Source organism: Diorhabda sublineata, chromosome X (genome assembly GCF_026230105.1).
Source record: "Diorhabda sublineata isolate icDioSubl1.1 chromosome X, icDioSubl1.1, whole genome shotgun sequence".
NCBI lineage: Eukaryota > Metazoa > Arthropoda > Insecta > Coleoptera > Chrysomelidae > Diorhabda > Diorhabda sublineata.
In genome coordinates, this window is record NC_079485.1 from 13259045 (window position 1) to 13276342 (window position 17298).

General features: G+C 31.9%; 2 protein-coding genes across 5 annotated transcripts in view; both read right to left on the reverse strand.

Moving 5' to 3' along the window:
- Positions 1-12107, reverse strand: part of LOC130450677 (cuticlin-4) — a 22794-nt gene extending 10687 nt beyond the window's left edge. Inside the window, exons 1-3 of the mRNA XM_056789201.1 lie at positions 11786-12107; positions 9620-9682; positions 3976-4021 (exon numbers count right to left, since the gene is read on the reverse strand). Coding sequence (XP_056645179.1) covers positions 3976-4021; positions 9620-9682 — 109 coding nt within the window. The 5' untranslated portion in view covers positions 11786-12107. The remainder of the gene's footprint in view (positions 1-3975; positions 4022-9619; positions 9683-11785) is intronic.
- Positions 12108-12670: 563 nt separating this feature from the next.
- On the reverse strand, positions 12671-17201 carry LOC130451106 (fas apoptotic inhibitory molecule 1). 4 transcript variants are annotated; one of them, XM_056789911.1, is made up of 4 exons: positions 17070-17201; positions 15515-15685; positions 15233-15461; positions 12671-13214 (listed from the first exon to the last, which is right to left on the reverse strand). In XM_056789911.1, exons 2-4 carry the CDS (start codon positions 15668-15670, stop codon positions 13015-13017), a joined length of 585 nt encoding a protein of 194 aa, XP_056645889.1. In that variant the 5' UTR covers positions 15671-15685; positions 17070-17201; the 3' UTR covers positions 12671-13014. The 4 variants fall into 4 exon arrangements, with proteins under 4 accessions (XP_056645889.1, XP_056645891.1, XP_056645890.1 ...); XM_056789913.1 differs by having other exon boundaries at positions 15151-15461; XM_056789912.1 differs by lacking the exon at positions 17070-17201 and having other exon boundaries at positions 15515-15836.
- Between the last annotated feature and the right edge of the window lie 97 nt (positions 17202-17298).

Genomic DNA, 17298 nt, shown 5'->3' on the forward strand with positions numbered 1-17298 from the left:
AACCTTCTTAACTGTTTTTCATTATTTGAGATTTCTTCTCGTTTGATATTTTTTTACCAAAAAAAAAAACAACTAATTATCAACGAAGGCTACTCATTACAAAATTAAGACTAATTGTTTTGAGATATTGTACTCGGAAAAAGAATGGAAGCTACATATTTTTTGCTAGAGAGTTTTGACCACTAGTATGCGATTTGAATCGATTTTTTGCTCACGAGTCTGATGAGTAATGTTATTTTGCAAATTTCTACAAATTAAAAGAAAATACGTAGGTTCTAAGATTTGCATTTGTAGGTTATGTTAGAAACTGCCTAAAATACGTAGAATTACGTAAAAATATGTAGAGTTGGCAACACTGTATGAGATATCATAGACAACTCTATGATGATATAATAAGAGAGATTTTTGTAATAAGTACAATACATCATTCAATTTAAAAAAACAAATCTTGTTTTATATTCATTGAGAGTTTCAAATTATAATTTATCTTTCAAACCATAATCGTCAACTTTACATTCTCGTTTTAAATCCATGAGGGATCTTTGTTTGCATAAAAGTAATAAATGTATATACAATCTTTTATACAGGGTATCACACAATATGTTAAGTTCATTACTAAATTCATACAATGCCAGTGCGACACGAGGACATGCATTTATAAACAGCGAGGCAACGTCCATTGCATTGTGTCATATTTATTGTATTCATTATTTCACGACATTGGATTTATTAATAATACTGAGTTAAATCATAATATGCTGATGTCAATATTTGGAATTAATTGGAAATATCTGCTAATTAGTGTTATCAAGGTAATAGATGGCGAGGTTAGGTTGTTTACATTGCAATGACTTCATAGAGACAGTGCAGACACACGAGAGTGTCCGTCATGTTTGACTGGCTGAGATTTAGCATTTGTTCTTTCCATAATAACGCTTTCAAAATCATAATTTATAATCTAAAATACTTACTCAAAAACTTTTAAAGGGCTCACTGATATTTTTTACTGGAAAAAAAATACGAGAATAATTTATTTTGTATTGTAATTTGGGTCATTAGATTCATGCGTAGTTTGACATTGTGCGTTCCTGTGCACAGATTTCTAATCCTAAACGTGTTCTGTCATCAGATTCATGCGCAGTTTGACATTGTGCGTTCCTGTGCACAGATTTCTAACCCTGAACACGTTTTGTCATTAGATTCATGCGCAGTTTGAAATAATGCGTTTGTGTTGCACAGATTTCTAATCTTGAGCTCGTTCTGTCATCAGATTAATGCGAAGTTTGAAATAATACGTTCGCGGTGTGAATAAAGCAAGTTCGGGATTTGAAATTTTGTGTTCGTGGATGTATCCTCGGACTTGAGAAGGATTTTCAATGCGGCCCGTGTGCTTTCATGTCCTTTTTGTGATATTTACCACAAAATAACATCTAACCTATGTGGTTTTCTACGTAATTGTATTTAAAAAACGTGGTAGTTGACTTTATACTCAGAAATATCAAGAATAAGCCTTCGGTAAATTAATTATTTAATTTTATTCGCCTAGTTAGCTTTGACACGTCCAGAGCATATTCAAAATATAATCAAATCAGAATGTGCCCAACTGCGAACAAAGCTGTTCGAAATTTGAGCCGTTAGCGTTGTTGCTAAGTTGTCAATATTTTATTTGTTCAATTGCAGTCAGATCGCGAATTTTCAAGTTTCAAATTTTGCATAAAAAGTAATTTGCTTTGTTAGGTCACAGCTCTGATGTAAAAAACAGTAAATAATTTTAACGTCGACCTGAAATTCTCATTTATTTGCCACCTATTCGCGCCAAATAAGTCAGTATTGCTTAAATCGAAAGTGAAATTCAGGTCAAGATGAAAATATCGATAGAGATATGAAATAACAACACAGTTATCAACTATGAATGTGTTTTCACTTTTATTTTTGTGTTAAATCACGTCTGAGCAGCTGTTATAATTCGACGATTTGTTGTTATCCATAATCGCGCATCTATAAACAAATAAAAACAATACGTTTACTCTAGTAAATAAACTATTTTTTCACAATAAAATTGATTAGAAGTATGAACAGTTCACAGTTCTTTAGTTTTGTGCCATCACAAATACCGAAAATTACGCAGTGCGATCATGAGTGAATAAAAAAATGTGACGTCTGACTAAAGCTTCTATGCCACTACAACGATGGTCCCAGAAGTTCCTAGCCTGAACAAGAAATGGCGTATTAGAAAGTACATAATCTATATACCAAATATTTCAAGGCTAAGAAGAATTAATGAATTAAAGTTTGAATTGCGACCTCATGCACCAAATTCGCCAGATTTAGCCCCCTCGGATTATTTTCTGTTCCCACACTTGGAAAAATGGCTGACCACCGGTCAAAGATTCTACAATAATGAAGAGGGAAAAGTCTATGGAGCTAAAAAGAGATTAAGTTTTCCAAAATTTTGTGTTTTCTTTGTCGGGTCAGATACTTCTGGGATCATCCTTGTATAAAAATATACTAAATCTTTAGATTCATGTTCTTAGACTGCCCGTTTAGTTTCATCGTTGCCGTTAAATCTTTTACATCTTAACTCGCTCTTCAGCTTTGCGAACAAAGACAAGTCGCACGGTGATAAATCAGGGATATATGGTGGGTGTTCAATCTCTGTGAAGCCATATTTGTGGACAGTAGCTTTGGAAATCGAAGCCGTGTGGAGTGTAGCGTAGTCACCAAAGATAGTTGCCATCACTCACAATTGATTGGTCATCACGGCAGAGTTCTAAGAATCGCTCACAACATTCTACTGAGAACTACTAGCTGAGAATGCTCATTTAATATTTTCTGGAGAAGTTTCTGTCGCAGGACCTTCCGCACGTGGATCATATTCTAATGATTCTCGTCCCCAGTGGAACAACTTTTAATTATTGAAAATGATGGACATAATTCACCATAAACTCAATTTTTTAAAACAACTTGACTAAGGGGTCATTCGATCTAATAGAATGGATCGAAGCAGCAAATTGTTTTTCGAATGGGATGCCTACTGTGTCTGTAGACAAACCAGTGTAGCCGTGGCCTTCGTTTGTATAGGGGCTGGTTTTTTATTGCTTTGAGATAAAATAGATCAACGGATTGTTGTGAAATTTCACATAAAACTTGAAAAAACTGCAACTGAAATTTATAATTTATTGAATTTTGGTCAAATCCACGTGTTATTGAATGGTTTAAGCGTTTTCAAGTTAGCCGAGAAGATGATTCAAGTTTCATGTCAAAAACGAATGAAAACAACGAAAAAGTCGGTGATCTTGTTCGATCTTCTGGCCATCTAAGTATTTGTACCATTCCCAAATCTATAGGAATTGACAAAGGATGTGTAGGGCAAATTATGCATGTGCAAAATTCCGCATTGTGTGTCAAGAAAGTTCTAGACGAGTACAACATCCCAGTGCTAGACCAGCCACCTTATTCGCCGGATCTTGCACCGTGTGACTACGACTTTCCTAAGGTCAAATCTGCATTAAAATGGATATGAAAAAGCGGCGCGCGTTTTGAAGGAACTCGCAGAAAAAAACTTCCTGAAATGTTTCGAAAAATGGAACATTTTTCTAAATGAATTGATAAATGTAATTTTGAGAAAAATTAAACCATCGGCATCTCATATTTCCTCACATTCTTTCCACAGTTTTCCAGTACATCTACCATTTTCTACCATAATTATTCGTGGTTCATGTGCCTAACTTACGTATCGTTATTATATACGGAAATTGTCGATAAAACTAATTTATTGATGTCATACAAAATAATACGAAGATTGCAATATTGCCAAACTATGTTAACCCAGATTAGGAAAAATTGAAGATCCAAAATAATAACTAAACTATGTACTACAATAAAAGTAGTAGCCAAACGTAGTTGTTCTCAAATTTTTAGAAATTAAAGATAGGGATACTTTTTGTTTAGGGAAAATTCAAATGAAAAACTTACTTGTCGATGGAGGGAGATTCGCTGCACTGGCTGTGGAAGTTAGACACTGAAAAAAAATCAAACAATTAATGAAAATACACGAAAAAAATGGAATTTTATCATATTTCAAAATGGCTTTAATTAAAACACGCGTTATTTTCCGTTATGAATTAAATTTGATCCAAACTAACCAAAGAAAAAAACAAAGCAGTTGCTTTTCAATTTGTCTTTTCTTCTTCTTTTACCATCAACTACAGTAGATTTAGTTATACTTTTGTACCCTTACATTTATTATTAATACAGCATTCAATGATTGGGAGTGAACGGTAAATTTATAGCTGTGAATCGTGACTGGTTCCTTGGTGATAGATGAAAATTGAGTTGAAATAATAAATAGATTTTGGATACCAGACTTTTTACTCTTTTCTAATCATTGGTAGCTGCTGAAACGAATATCACCATGACTTTTATTGTCACCACAATGATAAAATTGAAATGACAGTAGAATTTAATTACTGTGCTTTATTTTATACTATTAGATCAGTTATAATCTATCCACATGTAAACCAACGAAAATTTTTCAAACTGAAGTATAGATTCGAATCGAAAACATGTCTGAAGTACATTTGGTTCATTGATGTATGAAAAAATATTAGCACAAACTATTCCTGTGATTAGTTTGGCTAAAACTTTATAAAACACCCTATATATATTCGTAGTATCGTTGAGTACAAAATAAAATATGCCCCAGCATTCGATTTCAATAGAAATGAAATGATTTTAGTGATTCTAATTACCGCTGAAGGTAAACCACTTTTTAATTATTGATACTACTGTTAATTTATAAATCACGTTTGATTGCTGCTCGACCATAAACATTTTTTAGTCGACTGCACATCTCTTCATCTAAAATTAAAAATCTTACTCATTATTGTGTTTTTGTCTCGTCAAGGTTACTTTTCTATTATTCTTTGAAATTTCCAAAAAAAAGATCATAGCACATACGAGGGTTGCTACTTAAGTTTGGAGATATGTTAACACTGATGTGAATATGTCAAGTCTGACATTGTAATCTGTCACATGTCATGAATGTACGTGTTGTCCTACGAGTACTATTTGAGTTGTTTACAAATATTTGAAACATTGAGGTTGAGGTATTCCACTCTCATAAATTCAATATTGCATGAAAATTTAGCTATCAAGAAGATTTGTTCCCGTCAGATACCGCATAATTTGACAATCTCTAAAAAAAATGCTGGTGTCGATTGGTGCAAAGAAATGCTGAAAAATTTCAATTGCGGAGATTCAAAAGACTATAAGATCGTGATGGGCGACAAATCATGGATGCATATGAACCCCAAATCAACTATACGGGTCTCTCAAGATGAGTCAAATCCAACAAAAGTTGTTCAAGCATGAAGCACTCCGTCGCCTGTTTTTTTTTGGAATAATTGGACATTAGAATCAGTTTTGAATTGTTGTCAGAGAAAAAATCAAGAAAACCAATCGCAGAAGTCACTACAATGCGAGATCTCAAACATCAGCTGAAACTAAAACATTTTTGAACAGTCAAAACATCTAATTAATGGTTCATCCCCCGTAAAAAGTTATGAGATTAAAAGATATTATAACCTCCCTTTTTTTAAAATTTGATCCGTTATAAATCAATTAAAAGCCCTGAGAATTGATCAAATACTAGTGAGACATAATATGGGGACATCTTGTTATAAAAAACAAAAAATTTCAGTCTTAAGACCGAAAAATCATACAGGGAGAGTATTGAGAGTTTATACTTGCATTATTAAATAACTTAAATCAACATTAATTGTGCGGATAATGAATACAAACATGTGACTTCTGATGTTTATTCAACTCTGCTTATTCTTTTTTACACCTTGCCGGCCTAGCGACCAGCTCGCAACCAGGCGACGTTGCCGCCTTTACAAGTAAATATAAATCTTAACGTAATAAATAAAAATGTATTGAGCACAAACAGAGAGTTACTTTTATTCATACAACCTTTTGTGATGATGTTTTTTTAAATTTTTTTCCTCACAGTTTTATGAATATTAATTATTATTATCATCTTAAATAATTTCCAGCTATACAGGGTATCTCAGATGTAGTTAAACAAATGAAAAGTACAATTTTTTATATAAATCACCTTATATTTGACCAAAGTGACATTTAATATTTGAATACGTCATTATAATCGTATTTTTGATTTGTTTTGATGGTTCGAAATGATAAAAATTTCTAAAAATATCACCGTTTGTCCACTAGAAACCGTATAAATACATTTAGTTCACTCTGTATATAGTTAAATTGGTTGATAAAAAAATGTAACGAAATAATCGATCAAATACAAAATGGAATAGTCTATTTTAACAAAATCTTAATCGAAAAAGCTGTTTTTTGATAGTATTTAATTGAGAGGGCCGATTTTTAGCAAATAAAACTTAATATTGGATCAATTAAATTTGGAAAACTATCTTTTGACAAAATATATATCAAAAGAGCTAATTTTTGGTAATATGAAATTCTGTGAAGCTTCTTTTGACAAAATTGATATTGAGAAACCATTTTTTGATTGAATAAAACATGGAATAAGACTTGGAATTCCGCATAGAACTTGATTTTCAATAATTTAAACAAGTTTTTAGAAGTATAAAATTTTGACAGAACTGGATCGGGAACAATCATTTTTTGGCTTAATAAAATTTGGAATACAAATTTTTCGGCAAAATGAAACTTGGAATACCAATTTTTTATCAGTCAATTTTTTCAGTATATAATTCGAAAAAAACAAATTTTGAAAAATTTTTTCTTTTCTCGACCAACTAAATTTTCCTCCTATTTTGTGGCTAAATAAATTTGAATACCATTTTTTGAACAAATCAAAATCAGAAAAGCGGTAGTAATGAAATCCATTATTTGGCAGTAAGCAATTCAGAAAATCTTTTTTTGACCAAATTGAAAACCAATTAATATTAGAAAAGTCAATTTTTGACAGATTTAAACTCAAAAAAGTCACTTTTTGTAATAATTAAACCCAAAGAAGCTATTTTGACAAACTAAACTCCAAATTATACATGAAATCCGATGTTTTTGCTAAATATAAATAAAAAAAAATAATTTTTGGGAGTATTAAAATATGATTTTCTTTGATACAACTGTACAAAAAAACATTTTTTGATCAAATTACATTTATATTTGACATAATCGAACTCGAAAAAGCCAATTTTTAATAAAACCTTTAACAAAATTGAAAATCCAATTTTTATTAATTTAAACGCAGAAAAACTAATTTTTCACTTAAGTGAACCTATTAAAACCAATTTTCAACCAAATTAGGAGGCCAACTATCATTTCTACCTCAATTTCTTTCCGAATTGTAATTTTTCTGTAGTATTGGTCGAAATTTAATTACCGAAAGAAAGCAGCAAGTCCGGTCCTGTCGTTTCCTCATTAATACGAAATAGATTGGTCATAAATTACTTACTTAATTACTTTAATTATTTATGGTAAAAACGATCTACAGAATCATCATTAAGAGCTACAGGTACATCTGATTAGGTTTTTTAAAATTGTCACCCTGTAGAGATATCTACCCACTAAACGAAGTTTGAGGTTATAAAACTGAATAGAACAGTGAACAAAACCTTAAAATTGAGTAGAATATGGTGGAATTATTTATGTCAACACGTCCTGGATTCCTTAAGGATATATTTTCAAATTATTATTTAATGAGAATATTTTCAAATGCGTATATAATTCTAGCAGCATATTAACTTACCATTTAGGAAACAATCGCTTAAAACGATTTCATCGAAGGAACATGTTTGTGTTGATCGACGTAGAAGAATAAGAAATTAGCGGTCAACGGCCTTCTTTACAGTGCCTTTATAGGGCTCTGTAGAACGTTCATAAAATTATCTATTCGACGTTCAACACTTAGTATCAATAGCGGGTACCACTATAATTTCCAAGGGAAACTACTATTTTTAAAAATGTGTTTTGTCAATATTTCCGTTTCATTCAACTTCTCCTAGGTTTTCCCTGTCTTTTTTTTCCTGGTTTCCATTATATGCCTTCCCCCGGTAGCCGTGACTCAACATAACCAAATTTTCATCTCTAATATCTTTTGTTATAATATGTTCGGCCTCAGGGTAAATCGAAGATATATTCATTCAAACATCTACTGTATAGTTCAAAAAGAACTTGATTATACAATGAGGTAGTGTGTCGATGGATGGGACCTCATAATGGAACCCACTAGCAATAGAAATATCAAAAATCAGTTAATGGAATAGCCTACAGAGGCTAAGATACTCCTGGGTTACTATAACCAAAGATTCTGGTACGTAGATGATCTAAATTCTCTCGAAGTGACTACGGTACTCCAGAGACTTACACATGTTGACATATTAAGCAGAAAATGAGAATTTTTGGTAGATAGAACCATTCCACTTTCAAAAACTTCCTGTAAGGAAGGATGGTTATAAACACTGAGCACCCCACCCCATAGTGAACACAAGAGATAGTTTGGGTCGCTTCCATAATCTCTTTTTTTATTTGGGATATTCTCTATCTTAGAACGTTTCGCTGATCTCCAGAAATCTGGAGATCAGCGAGATCAGAGAAATCCAATATGAGAAAATGGCAAAACGGTAAATTTTTTTTTATCTTAGAGATAGTGTTCAAAAAAATACCCAAAGAGTTCTGCATATAGAATAGTACATTCTATATCATTGTCACATTCTGGCAACTCTAGAAGCATCACTAATATTTAATATAAATGTTGAATAACGGCCCGGGAACTGAGACACTCCAGATCGTAAATTTTCTATCCATCTAACGCGCGTTTCGATAACAAAATTATCGTCTTCAGAGATCGAAAGTTCACCTCCCAATACAATCTATTGGAATTTTTGCTATCCTCTATAATTTATCTATGAAATGAGGTTTAGTAGAAAGATTTGATTGTGATTAAGAAACTAAATACACTCGTGAGCAAAAAAATCGACGAACTAATATCTTCAGCTTGATCTCACAGTCCAACAATATGTTATGATCGGTTTATTACAATAGTACTAGGTAATAAGGGTTAGCTGACCCTTATAAAAGGTTATCTACCACTATCAGTTAGCTATCAAACGTCAACAACATCATTAACAACAAACAAGAAAAATGAACACAAACGTGAAAATGAACACAACAAGCTGCTCAAGCGGTCAGAGACAAGGTCAGAGTCAGCGAGAAGTGGTCAATGCGCTAACCATGAGTCAGTCTGTTGGTTCCAGAGCTTACCGTTGTTACTAAGAGACGCGATTTCGGAAGAAAAAGTGACAATCCAAGATGTTGTTGAGAAATCTGGCTTCATCGTTGTTCAAGTCCAACAAGAGCTCAGAGAAACGCGAGGCGTGGCTGTGAGTGGCTGGAGAGCTAGAAGAAGACTTAAGGTAGCTAACCTTGAACCAGAAAGACCCCAAATTAATCACAGCCCACCGAGCAGTCCGTCTCGAATGTTAATTGGACTGAGTGTGCCTGTATGGTGAATATAGAAGAGGACGAGTCTACAGAAGAGAGGCACGACTGTATAAATAAAATATATTGGAAATATTAAAAAATTCAATACAAAAAATCTTAAATCTAGATAACTTACCAGGACTAATACGACCATTTTGAAGAGAAACAGCTTCAAAATTCCAATAGAGTGTGTATCCATCTGAAAATACAAAAATTATTTATAAACATAACGCCCTCTATGGTGGGTTGTTTTCGACCAAATTATAGGTTAGGTCACTTTCTTCCAATATCGATAGTAATAACAGTTACGCAATCATTACATAATTCATGTATTTGTATAAAAATTATATTTCTAATTACCTACGTTATAATGAATGCTTATGTCATTTATTTTAATATTTCCTTGTCGCCATTAACGACACATTTTGTTCATTTTAGAAGATAGTCCAGTCAACATAGATACTTAAAAAAGTTCTTGTGTGTACCAAAGAATTAACTAACGTCAAACGGTGTAGATGGAAAAGCACCACACACTTCCATTAAAAAATTCAGCTATTTGAAAGATTTGATGATAATCTGTGCCATATTAGATGCACCATTATGCTTGAAAAAAATGACACATACTACCTATTTATTGGACCGCAGACTTTGAGTGATAAAGAAAAATGTACTTGAAGGAAAATTAATCTAGAAGATGCTTCAAAGACTGGACAGCTCTTTCGGAATTTTGATGCTGTGAAATCTAAGCAATATCTGGGCCTTAGGCAAATTATGCTGCACTTGTCGTATCAGGAAACACATGATGAAACTGGGTTCAGTATTCAGTCTCTGAAGACAATAACTTGGTTATCGAAATTAGCATCCAGCATTAAAATTTTGAGTGTTGGTATAGTGGTAGAATGAACAGTGTATCCAGTATGGATCTAGCATTAATTGAGGATTGCAGATTCTGTTGGGGAAAAGAAGAAACTCCGAATGACTTATAGATTGCATTTCCATTAGAAGCCAACGCCGAAAATCCTTTGTAGAAGCTAGGATTTAATTTCTTAGAACCAACACAGATACTAGATTTCAAGAGGACTCTCGAAGTGGAAGACAAGGTGTAGATGGTAGAATTGAGAAAACATTAGAACATGAAATTTGTTTATAGATATCACCTGAGACCCCTGATTCATTGGAACATTAACACATATATATTTTTCAATATATTCAACGTTTATTTCCACACAATTTTCAGAACGTCTCATTAAAGCTTCCATACCACTATAAAAATATGATGATTCATCTTTAGAGTCACCGCGTGTTTTATTTTATCGTCGCATTTAAATATTTCACCTCTTAACTATGTTTTTAGCTTTGCGAACAAAAAAATAGTCAGACGGAGTTAAATCAAGGCCATATGTGTTGGTGTTCAATCTCTGTTTATCCATATTGGTGTACAGTAGATTTGGAAAGCGAAATTGTGTGGACTGAAGCATTATTATGAAGCAATCACACGCACCAGCTGATTTTGCTATTTATTCGATAATTTTTTGTCGCAATGCTTCAGTAACTAAGGTTGTGTTTGATTCCTAAAAGTCAGTCAAAAGGATATCCTCGCAATTACTTTTTTGATGGGTTTTCTTTGCTTTTTTTGGCACGTGCTCTCCTTTCCATTGCCACTCAATGGAATATCTTTTGGATGTTGTGTTTCATCGCATTATAATTGATTGGATTACGCTTTCTTGCTCTAAAAATCGCTCATAACATTCTACTCGGTGTTGCTTTTGTGCTGGGATTGCTCATGTAGGAAACTTGTTTTGGTAATGTTGATCTGTTATGCAATTTCTTTTGTTTTAAGGTGCCAATCCACTAATGCTTATTGGAGTAGTCCCATTACGGGACCTCACGCGCGTGGATCATCTTATGATGATTCTTATCAAGAGCTAAACAGTTTTTAATTGTTGAAAATGATGGACGTAGGTCAATGTTAAGAGACTTCATTTTGATTTTGACTTTTAGCCTGTAAATTAGTTTATTTTTGGTGGAATATCAATTATTGGAAATTTTGTTTCTAAAGACATCAACGCTGAATTAAAGTACAAACCCACTTAGGCAATTTTTGGCGAATATCTTTTTTTAAGTAAAATTAATCATCGTCTACCAGTTATTACGTATATAAAATTCCCACTAACAATCTTGAAAACAAAAAAAAGATTCAGTCTGCAAGGTCAACGTCTATAAATTTGCAGTCGTAAATGATTAAATAAACGTTTTCAACCGCCTACAAGGTTTTTTTATAAAATTCTTCGAATTATCTTACCTTTAATGTCAAATTGTGGGCCTTAATTTATAGAAGAAAGAACTTATAAACGATTTATTCCACACTTCCAGAACGTTAGTTCAAAAATTTTCACTCTCTATTTTAAATGAAAATTCTATTCGGCACTACACGTTGAGGCCACTAAACATTTTTTTTTGGATATTTTGACAGCTGTAACAACCGAAATCTACTCCACAGCCACCTGAACAACTCGACGTCAACTGGTTGTTGGTATTCTCCGCGCGATATAGAAAGGAAAAGTTGTTTGATCAAGTGGGCAGTGGGCGGTTAGGTTGCTTTGGTGCTGTCAGTGTTGTCACTGAACTTGAGGATCGGTCGCGTTCGGGCGGTGGTCGGTTTTCGGAATAAACAGGGACGGATCACACAAATTTTAATTTTCTATGAAATATATATCCAAAATAAACGTCATCGATTCGATTTTTAATACAGAAAAGTGAAAATAACAAAAAATTCTGTTTAACAATTCAATTTTAGCGTTATTATAGACTATAGATTTTATAATTTACAGTACGAAAATACCAGCACTCCCTCTAAATTATAAGCACCCCCTCGAAAATCTTAAATGAAATAGGGGGTTGTGTAGCACCTTATTGGAAATGGATTTTATTCCTCTGTTCAGTGATATAAAGTTTTTTAAATTTGGTGCTACTATAATTAATTTTTAAGATGTTTTCCTTTCTTGCACAAAGCCCTATACTGAATTCAGCCTTCTGACGATTGTAAATGCGAATAACTGCAGTACAGACATTCTGTTTCTAAATATTCCAATGAAGATGTGAAGCTCCGATTTTGTTTAGTTTTCTTGCTTGCTCTATTCATGGTATTTTAGTATGTGACTGCTCTATTAACAAATAGTCGAAAGTCTTTTTTCTTAATAAGTTTATTAGCACATTCAAACAAATGCAGTGGATTGATAGAGAAAGTGTGTACACATGGGAGTGACCGCGATGTTTAGCCCAAACTCGACTGATTCTGCATTTTTTTCTTTCAAATAATTTATGTCGTAGTTTAGTTTAAACATGGCGGCCGCTCTGATGTGTCCACACTGTCTGTATCTATACAGACAAATTGAAACTTCTTCCATCTATAAAATAGTAATATAACTAACTGCATAAATATACTTGAATATAAAAGTGCTAGATGACGCTACTTATTATAGTTATCTAATTTTTTTTTGTTTTTATTAATTTTTCACAAAATTTAGTATTTTAAAAAATTATATCTTCTTCTACGCATTTACCATCGACGAACAGTTGATGAACGACACCTTGTTTTTTTTGAGTTGTTTCGGCTCGTATTACAGCAAGAGTAGTGCCCATTAGGAAGCTCATCTCCGTGCCGTTACAGGTGAAATTGCATTCTGCTTCGACCAATTCGCCATTGACGTATATATTCAGCGTTTGCTTTTCTAAAATGCAACTAAAATCAATTTACGAAACCTAAATTTATCTATATTTATCTATATCTATTTATCTATATTTACCTATAATAATAAAATAACAAATTCGTAATTTTCAATAAATGAGTGTTTGAGGTACTGTATCTCAAAAAAAAGTAATACTACGAATGTTAGAGCCTCCAGCTTAAAGAACAGCTTTTCACAAATGAATAAAATTGAAAAAACGACTTGTATATTTAATGTTTCATGAAGTATGGCATTATGACTTATTCGTAATTTTCGATAGATGAAACTTCGAGACAGTGTATCTCAAAAATTAGTAATGATAGAAACGTGAAACTATAACTAAATCATCGAAAAACTCTTTTCAAATTGATAAAGCTGAAAATTAGATTTGTAAATTGAAAGTTTCATTAAATAAATGCTAAATTATTGCTTAATGACATATTCGTAATTTTCAAAAAATGAAACTTTAAAACAGTGTATCTCGAAAACTAGTGATGAAATAAACGCGAAACTTCAATTGACTCATAGAAAAGCACTTTTCAAATTGATAACGCTGGAAAGTTGATTTGTAAATAAAAAGTTTCATTAAATAAATGCTAAATCATTGCTAGATGATATATTCGTAATTTTCTAAAAATGAAACTTTGAGACGGTGTATCTCAAAAACTAGCAATGATATAAACGTGAAACTTCAAATGATTCATAGAAAAACTCTTTTTAATTTGATAAAGCTGAAAAGTAGATTTGTAAATTGAAATTTTCATTGAATAATTGTTAAATTAATGCTTAATGATATATTCGTAATTTTCAATAAATGAAACTTTGAGACGGTGTATCTCAAAACTTAGTGATGATATAAACGTGAAAATTCAACTGGTTTATGAAAAAGCTCTATTCAAATTGGTAGACTGAAAAGTTTCATAAAATAAATGCTAAATTATTGCTTAATGACATATTCGTTATTTTTGATAATTGAAAGTTTGAGGCACTGTATCTCAAAAACTAGTGAGCCTACGAAAGTGAAATCCTCGTTTACTAATGAAATAATTTTTCTTAAATCGATAAATCTAGAAATTTATTCCCATGCTCAAGATTTTGGAATTTATCATCCAAATTATAGAATTTCTGAAATAAATAAACACTGATTTACTGTTCTTGGTAATTTCGAAATTCTATCTTTAACAACACGGTGAATTACTAATTCTGTTCTTCAACATAAAAGCTGTAGAGATAAGAGACTGTTATCTACTTCGAGAACCTAAACAGTGAACGAAATGTGAAGTTCCATTGTTTATAAGATGAATCGAGTATAAATGGCAACCGAGAAATGTGGATGCATCAAATTGGAAATAAAAACGTTTTAATTAAGAAAATGGAAGTTTGTTTTAACTTTGACCTATTTGGTAACGGTCGCCTTTGCTTTTCCAATCGAATCTTTAGAAAATATAAATGGTCAGCTATAAGTATATTCCAATAAAAAGAGAAAGAAGGTAACTTTTTTGAAAATATTTTTGATAATATAATTAAAATCCATTAAAGATTAAATATGTGAAATAGTTCTTTTGGATCTTATTTTTCTTGAAACGATATTTTTTTTCAGAGACTTAACATGAGGAATAGATCAATTAGATGGATCATATGGTCTAAAGCATGGGAATCCCACGGACTTAAACCTGATTCTTTCGGAGGACGTTTGGATTATATCCACAATCCAACTGGTCTCATTGGTTTCGTAGGTACCAATAGAACCCCCGGATGGGGAACCGATGTTGTCGCAGGAGGGAAAAAAAGTCACTGGGGGAAAAAGTGGAGCGATGACGTCACCGGGCAATATGGAAGGCATTTTGGAGGCCCTGGAGGTACTGGGAAACCTAATATATTGGTATTGATATTGATTAATAAATTGTATTTTCATGCATTATATTATTGTGAATCTTACAAACTATAAAACGCAGAAAAAATTTTGTATTCTTCGTTTTTTTTTATATTAGGGACATCCTGTATAAGAAATTCGATAATACCGAAGACGATCCTGTATCGCTTTCCTTCGGTTATAACAGCCCAACTTCTTATAGCTTGAGATTGTTTTTCTGTGAACTTTTCTAGAGGTTTTCCGTCTACTAAAAGACTATAAGAAAATGCAAAATTTGGTATCGGGTCGACTTTCAAAAGACATTTCGCTTCTTGTTTCCCTAAATAAAATTCTTCGTCTCCTACTAGCTTAAACATCCAATCTCTCCTGAAAATTTCCTAAAACAAACGAAATTTGATATATACACTAACTTATTTCACGAGGACCTTACGACTCCATCAACTCTTAAGACTCTTTTCCCGCTTTTTGTTCCATGTTCGAATTCGACCGTATGAACACCATCTAATAATGGAACACTCCAATAAGCTACCAAATTATTCCTCTCTTGTGATTCTGATTTTTCTAGTGAAGCATTTTTGGCCTCCATTTGGATTCATAACATCTAGAAAAGTGTATATCAATAAATAACGATTTTTTGAATACCCTCTGTATAAGTATAAGAACTAGAATCTCTGGAGTGGTGTAGCATTAATAGTTTCTTAATAAAAAAATTAATGCCCTGCAATTTTGTAGGTATTGTAAACCAATATCACGCGATGTCCACTTTTTCTAAATGATTTTTTATTGAAACGAATTCTCATTGGCTGCTTCCCAGATGGTGCGCGATAGCACACTTTGTAGTCTTTACATCATGCGTTCAACCATTGAAGACTAATGTCACGCGACGACCATTTTTCGTCCAAATGATTTTTCATCAAAATGAAACTTCTTCAGTAAATTTTAAAAATGAGCTACAGTACTAAATAAATCTTATCAATTTTGATATGATTATAATCAATTGATTTGTTTCTAATAGATCGCTTTGGATATTGTTTTCTTTATTATTTATTTACTCAAATCCAATTTAACCATTTTCCGTCCAAATTATTTCAAGTTTATAAAAAAGTTAGCAAATTATCTTGAATGCTATAATAAGTTGTTCGATTTTAATATGAATAATTTTGTAGAATTATTGAATTATACGAATTATTTTTTTTTTTTGAAAAGAAAATGTTAGAGGTAGTGCTCCATCTACATTCAATAAGTCAAGTCATAGAGAGCCATTTTTCATCCAAAATATTTCAACAAGATGTTTCAATTTTTAAAATGATATAGACGCTATAGGGAATCGTGTAACATTAATTTATTCATATAATATTCTAGTTTAATACATGATTTAGTTTTAGTTTTATTTCAGAAAGAAATTTTTGATATTGTGCGCCATCTGTAATTTAATAGCTCAAGCTCAAAGATAGAACCCTGATTCCGTTTATTTCGCATTTTAACACATTTTGATCATGAGCTCGAATTCCAAAATAGATTAATCGATTTTAATGTAGTTTTATTAACTTATACGATTATATAGATTAATTAATTTCAAAAAGACATTGTTGATATTTCACGCCATGTACTAATCAGGTCTAATGAGGCAACCATTTTTCGTTCAAATTATTTAACATTCCAATGAAACTTCCAAAAATATTTAAAAATGAACTTTGATTCCTTAATACATTATTCGATTTCAATATCATTTCATTAAAATACCTAATTAAGTAAAATTCTATTTCGTAAAGAAATTTTTGATATTGTTGCCATCTGCTATCCAATAATTTAAGTTTATTGTTACGGAGCAACCATTTTTCGTCCAAATAATATTTCAAACCAAAAAAATGTATGAATTCTTGATATTATTCAAGTAATTAATTTAATCGGTGAATTTCTTTCACAAAAAGTATTTAGAAGTAAATAGTTTATAATGATATCGACAAATAATTATATCTACTTACCTTTTTATATATTTATAACATTTTGTATGATCTATTTAGATCTATAATAGCACTTTTTTATCACTAAAATGGTTTCCACAAAAATCTTTCCTCTTTTCAATTCACATTCTAGTTTAATTTCTAGGAAAATTGCCGAATCGATTTTATTTCTGTATCTATGTTTGTATTGTATAGTTCGAACTATATCAATAATGAAAGACAAAAAATTTTATACGGGGTGCTTATGGAA